The 9347-nt window shown below is 28.6% G+C and overlaps 1 protein-coding gene across 1 annotated transcript; it reads left to right on the forward strand.

Annotated features, from left to right (window-relative positions):
* Positions 1-2965: 2965 nt before the first annotated feature.
* On the forward strand, positions 2966-7102 carry Bm2099 (uncharacterized protein; the record flags this gene model as incomplete). The annotated part of the gene is made up of 9 exons (XM_001895915.2): positions 2966-3017; positions 3543-3723; positions 3942-4075; positions 4273-4534; positions 5089-5215; positions 5370-5600; positions 5712-5882; positions 5988-6155; positions 6356-7102. The coding sequence occupies 9 exons, from the start codon at positions 2966-2968 to the stop codon at positions 7100-7102; spliced, it is 2073 nt and encodes a 690-aa protein (XP_001895950.2).
* Positions 7103-9347: the final 2245 nt, after the last annotated feature.

Genomic DNA, 9347 nt, shown 5'->3' on the forward strand with positions numbered 1-9347 from the left:
TATCACTAATTTAAGATAACTTTCGGCAACTAAATTTTCTAAATTTCAAGTGAAATATAAGCAAAGCAAGCTAGCTACCCATCTTTAGGGTTTCTGGAAGATAGGTAAAACCGATAACTTGAATGATTTTAATTTTTATTTTTTTACAAGGCATATATTTCGATTCTACCTTTCGATGAGCAGAATTTCATCTGCTATTTGAGCCCAGGATAAGTTTGCGACATTCATTAGCCCAATAGTCCTTGTTCATGCGCAAAATGTCCGTGGTCTTTTATTCTCGTTATTTTTGATAATTCTTTGAAACACCTCTCTTAGTGGCATATTTAGCTTAAATTCTATCAGTTTTCTCTTACAAACGAATTAACGTTTAGCTGTTTCATCTTTTGAATATGCTAATTTTTGAATTGTAATTCTGAATTCAAAAATTAAATTGCTAATTCATAATCATTTTTATATAATTCTAAAGTTGCTTTTATTTCTTTTCCTTGAAATCATTTCTTCTTCTTCATCGATCATTTCCATACAAATTTCATCTTTCAGCTTTTTTTTTGACGTATTCGTAGTTTTTTTTTAAACATTCATATTCAAATTTTACGTAATGAATTACTTCAGTGAGAAATATTTTCACAACAAAATAAATTTTAATTATTTAGACGTATATTATTTATATTATAATAATGCAAATTATATTTAAGTGATGACAATTTAATGACGTTACGTACGTACAATGTGACAGGAACATATATTGTAATAAGTAGTAATTACGTCAAATGGACAGAAATGATATTCTTCTTCAAATTTAAATATCACATTTTTCCACTCAGATAGTCGATGATAACACGTGTCAACAACTTAGCAACAGGAAACATATAATTTTGTAAATAAATTATTAGCTTAAAATCATTTTGTTTGAAAAACCAAAATACCAACAAATTTTATCAGATTTAAAAGGATGATTTAATTTTACAGAAATTACTAAATTTTACAAATCAGTAGTTGATGTTAAGAGTTGAACGAGTTAAACAGACAAACATTAAATATATGACAAAAAAATAAAAACAAACAAACAAATAAACAAGCAAAATTTGGTTCTTTTCAAATAAGAAAATAAGTAATAAGTAACATTTTATTTATAAACGATACGTGTTCATGCATTTATCTCAAAACTAAGTGACATTAGCGCACAAATAAAAAACAATAAACAATAAACAAAATCTTTACTCTATCTTAAATTAATGCACCAAGTATTAATTTTTATGAAAATTTTGTTTTGTGATCGTTCGTTGTTATCACTAACGAATATTTGTCTCATAAAGATTTTGTTGACTAATAAAATTATTAGAAAATATTTGATCGCTAGATTGATCAATCGTTAGACTAATTTTCTTCGAGAAAAAATTAGATTTGACAAAGATTATGAATTTGAAATATTAATTTGAACCGAATTTAAGTGAGCTTTTTTGCAGCAAAATTGATAAATTTAAGTGTTATTAGCAAATTAATTTAGTTTCATATATAGTAGAAATTGGTTTACAACAAAGTTTTTTTCTTTTTTTTAAATTCTTTTGTGAAACTGAGAGTGTCACAAAGAAGGAAAAAAATATTTTAACATTTAATGAAAAGTGAAAAATTATTTTGTTGGATTTTATTTGGTAATTATTTTATTAAATATTCACAATATTTGAACTATAGACATTCATTTATTATATTTCACATCGAAATAATTATTTTATATTCATTTTCTGTAATGAATATCAAAAAGTTAAATAAAACAGTTATTTTAGTATAAATTTTGGAAAATATTTTATCATTAATTATTTTAATTATTTGGAAATTATTTTATCATTAATTATATTAATTATTTTAAAATATTTTATCACAAATTTTATTATAATAAATTTATTTTCATTATTTCAAAATTTTCATTTTATTAAAATATTTCAATTTTGATGAGATAAACGTTGAAATAGGAATTAAAGAAAAGAAATTCATTTTGCTCTATCGTTGTTCTATTCGTTTCTACAATTTCTGCTGTCTTATTAATAATAATTAAAATTATTTTGACCTAAATATTGCAAATGCTATCGAACTAATCATCTGATTAATATGTGCAAATGTAAGAACTATTTTTGAAATTATATTCGTCGTTTCAAAAACTGATATCTTCTTATTAAGTTACTTTTTTTTTTTTACTTTTACTAAATTAGTAAGTTCAGTTACTGATAATATGATAATGTGAGATTCTTTGATATTGATAATTTCATCCAATTAAGTGAAACATGGATTTTCATCTTCTCATTGCTTCCTTTTTTAATAATTTGTGAAAAAGAACTGATTTTGAAATAATTTTGAAATTTCAAATAAGATTTATAAATTTTCAACTGTAGTATTCCATATCAAATTAATTATTTAATTATTCATTCCGTGTGATAAATTTCATTCAATTGCAAATTGTTCTTTTCAAACTGAACTTTTTGAAATATACGCAAAAGAAATTACCGATAAGAAAATTTCCTTTTTGATAAATTGAAAAAAAAAACAATGAAATATTTCAATCAGAGAGCAACAGAACACATTTCGATGTCTAATGAAAACATTAGCTAAATGAAATAAGTTTTTTTTTTGAAATGCTTTGATCAATTTCGAATGATACTTTGACCTTTAGCATTTTGACCTTCATTGTCTTTTTATATGTACTACAATCTTGCCTTTCAAGCTTTATTTTAATTTTATTTTTTTTATTTTTGATATCTATCTATTCATCCATCGACTAATCATCCAACTATTCATTGATTCAGTTGGAGATTTCTGAGTACTGTCGCATTCGAGACTTCCTTCCACTGAAGCGAATCATTTGCGAATGCTTGCGAATTATACTTTTTAGTAGAAAATGTCAAATTGATAAACTGTTTAATTTTCCAGGTTACTGTCTCTTGAAATAACAATTTTTTTCACACATTGCTCAATGAGAATTTACCAACATCAGAGTGCGACGCTGCTTGCGATATGGATAGCTTGTAAGTTGAAGTTCGCTTGAACTCTTCACAAGATTTGCGACATGGATAGCTTGTAAGTTGAAGTTCGCTTGAACTCTTCACAAGATTTGCGACATGGATAGCTTGTAAGTTGAAGTTCGCTTGAACTCTTCACAAGATTTGCGACATGGATAGCTTGTAAGTTGAAGTTCGCTTGAACTCTTCACAAGATTTGCGACATGGATAGCTTGTAAGTTGAAGTTCGCTTGAACTCTTCACAAGATTTGCGACATGGATAGCTTGTAAGTTGAAGTTCGCTTGAACTCTTCACAAGATTTGCGACATGGATAGCTTGTAAGTTGAAGTTCGCTTGAACTCTTCATAAGATTTGCGACATGGATAGCTTGTAAGTTGAAGTTCGCTTGAACTCTTTATAAGATTTGCGACATGGATAGCTTGTAAGTTGAAGTTCGCTTGAACTCTTCACAAGATTTGCGACATGTATTCTGATGACATACGTTATTATGATGATAGCCGTGTACCTACTTCATCCATCCACCTATTAAGGCATCATCGTTGGACCGGTTTCAAGTTCTATCCAATACACGCGAGAAACAATGCCAGGTGCACAATATTATGATGGTAAAAAGTTAAATATTCCAATTTCAAAAGAGGCTGCAGTTGAACTCATTGAACGATGGATTCATCAGGGAATAAGCAGTATGATGGCTTGTATTGCCACCCAACGGTTAGTTCGTTCTTGTCATCTGTACTCTCATGTGTGACATGCATGAATTTAAACATAAATTGGCTTTTTGTAGATCAGGAAATTCTCTCTGAACGGAAAAAAGAGACAGGAGGAGCACAAAAAGAAATATAAAACTCAGTTGTTGATCTCGATGTCACATCCAAATATTATTTTCATTTTGAAATTAACATTCTTTAGCAGAAAAATGTTTACTTCAGCCTAAGCAAATTAAACGAATATGAACGGAATCGAGTGCAAAAGTGTTCACAAGCCGCTCAGGACATTTACGAACAGGCAAGATGTGTAGTCCGAGCCATTGATGCAAAACCGAAACAGATGGATCCTACAAGAAGTATCGTTTCACGTCTTAAAACACACTTACGTCAACTATTAGTGCAACTGTTCACACTTCTGATGGAAGATATAATCACTTCAATATTTAAAAATCAATAGAAATACTTGTATTGGATGGATAGTGCAGGTAGTTATTACTTAAATTGATGTTAATTTAATTAATTAATATTAATTAGCATTCTTCTCCTCGTACAGTTTCACATATGCAAAAGCTGCAAAAATTAATGGATGGAAAACAGAAGATAGTCGGTGCTATAATCCAATCTGAATCACATCACATCGATTTCAATCGAAGCAGAAAAAGGGAACAGGTGGAATTCCGAACACGGCGAAGTGTAATCAATCGACACAGTTATAAGTTACACACTGAATACGACCATTTGACACCCTTTGGTATTCTCGGCAAACACTTATCGAAGATGACAAGAATTATCAAAAATAAGGAGCCGAATTCATCGTTAGTTTTGAGTTTTGCAGTAATTTTCTTTGAACTTATCACTATGAAAAATGAAATTGTCGTTGTGGCAAAAAAGAAAAAAGTATTATTTGAGAGAGATTTGCTTCTTGTATATATGTACGATAAAATTTACAAAGTCGAGGAGATCATTTTTTTGGTTCTAAAATTGTTTTAGCATAACATATGTGTGTATTATTGAATTGGAAGTTCTTTATTAGACTTCATGGATAGTCATATATAAACAAAGAAATGTAAACAAAGAAAGGAAAAGGTAAAAATTAAGTGGGAAAAGTAATGTATGAAAGATTCACGGTAGAAACATAGAATTGGAAATAAAACATTTCAACTGTAAACATATTTACAGTATTGCATGCTTAAAACAAAAAGCTTATGTATAAGCATTATTTGTTTTTTACGTTCATTTATTTTTTTGTTTAAATATTTTAGAGTTTGGCGACACTAAAATTTTGCGACAATTTATGTCAAATGAGACTGAAATGAACTAAGCAATATAAAATCATTTTTAGTTCCATTTCAAAAGAACAGTAATTTAGATGGAAGAAAACGATGTATGAAATCGAAAGTTTAAAACGACGAGAACAAGAAAAAAATGATTTCGCTGAGAAATTAAAGAAACGATTTCCATTCAGTTTCAAAAATACGGAACCTAAACTAACACCGGTGAGCACTTTTAAGCAAATTGTCGGATTAAATTCAATAATTTTGATAAATAAATTGTGTATCCTTAATCGATTCCTATTTCAATAGATTATTTATGATACAAAACGGATTGTTCAATCTCGAAATGTAAAACTTTTTAATTTTATTCTTTCAGGAAGAAAAACTCTTAGCGAAAGAATTACATATATCGAATCATCTTCTGCAAGGTTTGGATAAAAACAGTATGAAAACAAAAAAAACTTTGGAAATTATTCAACTCTTTAAACGAGCAATTAAACTTGCGATGGTGCTTAATGGTGCCAATGGTACCAAATTAGAAAATAAGACACTCAGATTTGGTTCACCGCGTCTGTTATCATTGGTACCTGACAATGTTAATGATCAGGTATGCTTGCTGAACATTGAATTATTCCGGATGTTTCGCTTTTTGCACCGTTAACCATCTGAAGTCTTACGTCTCAGCGATCTGAGAGCAAAATAAAAAGTTTCTTTTCAGATTAACATCTTATCTCCGTCACTGCTCAGCATGCATGATAAAGGCAAAGGCTTAGAAGCACTAACTAGTGTTCCGGAATTACTGAAAGCTGCCGGTAACAGGGATTACGAAGAATGGCTAAGCTTCATTATAGAAGCATCCGGTACAACTGATGCAATTCATAAACTGAAGGTCTGATTTATCAGAACTCTTCAATTAATACCTCTTACTATACCTTATTAGGAGTTTTCAATTAAGTATTCAGTATGAGTTAATAATTTTCTGAAAAACATTCAGGAAAAGAATGAATTGGATTGGCTACCACCCGGTTATAAATCAATGCCACGTGGAATAGACGGTCAACCGATGTTTTTTACGAAGGAAAACGTGACAGAATTTGATCCTGAATTAGCTAGAGAAGTGGAACTTTTCGAAAATTTGACACATTCACTTACGCCAAAACAGGTTGAATTGTTTTCCTCGCAATAAATCTTTTGGAAAAAGTGCAAAATCAAATTTTCAAATTACTTTCATATTTGAAAAACTATTATTTTTTGATTTCGACGTCATTACCGGATGAGTTGTCGATGAATGAAAATTATTAATATTCTTAATTCGAGAAAACTCTTTGTTCACCTCAGTCAATAATAATACAAACACTACAGTTAACGGACTTCAATACAACCGGATTCTCGATGATGACTCCAAAGCAGTTGACAATGTTCTATGGCCCACAGTCACCTTTAAACGACAGCAAAGCGTTGAATTTCTTTCTGTCACTAAGTGAAGATGACATGCACCGTCACATTCTCAGTGATATCCGTGATATGGCGAAGATGAATTCTTCCTTAAAAATACGTCGAAAACGACGGAAAAACATACTTACTCCATTATCTTTCGATAACAAAACATTTTATCCAACAACAAAGCCATCCTTCTTATCACCTGTAGCATTCGCACCAATACTTTTCTCTCCGTCAGTTTTTGGTGCCACTCTATTAAGTCCAGGTGTATTCTTACCCATTCTTCTCTCTCCAGCTCTCTTAAGTCCAACTATCTTGTCACCAATTGCACTTTCTCCCATTATCCTATCACCACTAGTTATCAGTCCTGGTATTTTAAGTCCTGGTGCTTTGGTACCGGCTATTTTATCACCCAGTGCATTATCACCAGGTATTTTATCACCATCAATACTTTCACCCGCTATTATGAGCCCATTTGTTCTAAACCCTTTCATCCTTTCACCAACATCACTTACCGCTCTAGTTGCAAGTCCATTTGCTTTGTCACCATCTTTTTTCTCGCCATCTTACGGTGCTGCACTAATCTTCTCACCATACGCATTCTCACCGCTCTTTAATTCGACCGGTAAAGCAGTCACTTTACTATTTTCACCGAGTGTAGGTAGTTGAATGTAACTTTAAATGTCCATACACTTTTTTTTTTTAAATTAATTTAAAACAGTACTTTAACTCTTATATCTTTCATTGTTTTCTTTCAAAATATTCGTTTTCTTCATAAATTACTACATGTATTGCTGTAATTTGCTGGAACGATAATTAATTATCTGACAAAGTTAGTATTTACTTTTCTTTTCTGATTCACAATGAATGTACAACTATTCAAAGTTATCTGAGGTAAGAAGAAGAAAGTCGAGATTAATCTTTGTGAAGGGAGAGTTCAAGATTTTTTTGTTTGCACTTGAAATTTTTTCAAATTAAATGCAGAATTAGCTGCGAATCATCAATTCCACCAATCGTTTAGCATTGCTGACTTCCAAAAATTATAATTAAATTTTTTTTTTTGCTATTTCTTTTCATAGATATAAGGAAAATGGAATGCTGAAAAGGAGAAATTATAATTAAAAATTTTACATTTGTCAATTGCACATAGTATTTTTATTTAATTTCGATTAAACCAATGTCATTTTAATGAAATCGATGAAATTGAAAAATTATAAATGAAAATGGGCGTAAAGTTCGGGATAATTCTCGAGATCAAATTATTACTATTATCAAATCATTGATGTTATCGTATTCATATGTAGCAATTCTATTTCATAAAATAAAATTTACACATTTGGAAATTTGTTATTTCTCAAAAGTTTAAAAATAGAACTATAAGATTAATTTTTTAATGTCCTTTAATTTTAACTTACAATATAAATGTTTGTTGAGTGTAATATTCCGTTTAGTAAAAGATACTTATTACCATTAATTTAATTTCTATTTCATTTATGTATATAATTTTAGAATTTTTAAAGTAGCATCATTTGAGTATTTTTAGAAAGTTAACTCTTCAAAGTAGTATCATTTCGAGAATTTTATAAAGTTAGTGAAGCTCTTACATAAAAGTAGCATTGTTTAAATTATTGCATAATTCCATTAGCTAATTAAGATGAAATGAAAATGTGAGAAATAATGAAATGTATCGATATTTTATGCTTAAATCCTCAAAGGAGTTAACAGTTGAACGGATATACTGAAAATTGGTTGACGGGTAAGTGAGACAGCCCATGCGATGGTGTGTTTACCCTGACATTAACAGAATAGAGTAATCTTTGCTCATTACTTTAAATATGGGCAAACTATGAAAGTCTGAAGTGTGGATTAAATTATAGGCTAACATTCTTTTACTTATCTCTCATTCAAATTTTTTAAGCACATTTAAGTGTTAGCTGAAATAAGGCGATTTGCTGACTGATAATCACAATGATATGAGCAATTAGTGATAACAAAGTGAAATGTGAGCTTTGTTTTTCTTTTTAAATCATTTAAAAAATATTAACGCTGATCATATGACAATTTTACATATGACAAATGCTTGAATTTAGTGATAATTTTAAAAGCTTTATTTTAATTTTTTTTTAACAGTATTTATTAACATTTCAAATAGTACTATTATAATGCTGTTAAGAGATATGATAATGATATGATATCATTTTGCTTTCAGTTAACTCAGAAATGTGACAATTTCACCAAAATAACTAAATGCATCGCATTAAAATAGATTAGAAAAAAGAAAAAATCTTTTCATTTTAATTTGAATATTTTGAAATAATCATTTTAACATTTTTTAAACTATTTTTTAAAAATTTTACTCCGTTTTAGTTATTTAAGTTCATTTCAAAATTTATCAAATATCATTTTTATAGTTTTTTAATACATTTTTCATTAGGAGTTTTTCTAATTAATTCAATTAATTTCCGGAACCTAATTTTAATCGTTTAGTGATTTCTTTAATTCATTTAAAAATTTATTCATCTTGTGATAGATTCTTTTTTCGTTAAAATTCAAATTAATATTTAATAACTGAATGGAACTACTATACATAAATTATTTGTTTATCACAAATATTATTATTTATTGCTATTTGAGTAAATTAATTCGAATAATTAAAAATTGTTAAACACAAAAGAGAACTTTGTACAATTATCATTTTATTATTAAAAATCTATTTGAGTTTAGCTAACTCAAATAGTTAAATTTTATTACTGAAATTTCGATTTTTTAATCTTTCATTAAAAATTTCTCAAATTAATATCCAAGCAAATTGAATTATTCAATCATTCAGTTTATAAATAAAATATATATATATTGAATTGATTTTACGAAACGTAAAAAATTAGAAAATAGATTACAAAAAATAATAATATAA

The sequence above is a fragment of the Brugia malayi genome, assembly GCF_000002995.4.
Source record: "Brugia malayi strain FR3 genome assembly, contig: Bm_v4_Chr4_scaffold_001, whole genome shotgun sequence".
Classification (NCBI taxonomy): Eukaryota; Metazoa; Nematoda; class Chromadorea; order Rhabditida; family Onchocercidae; genus Brugia; species Brugia malayi.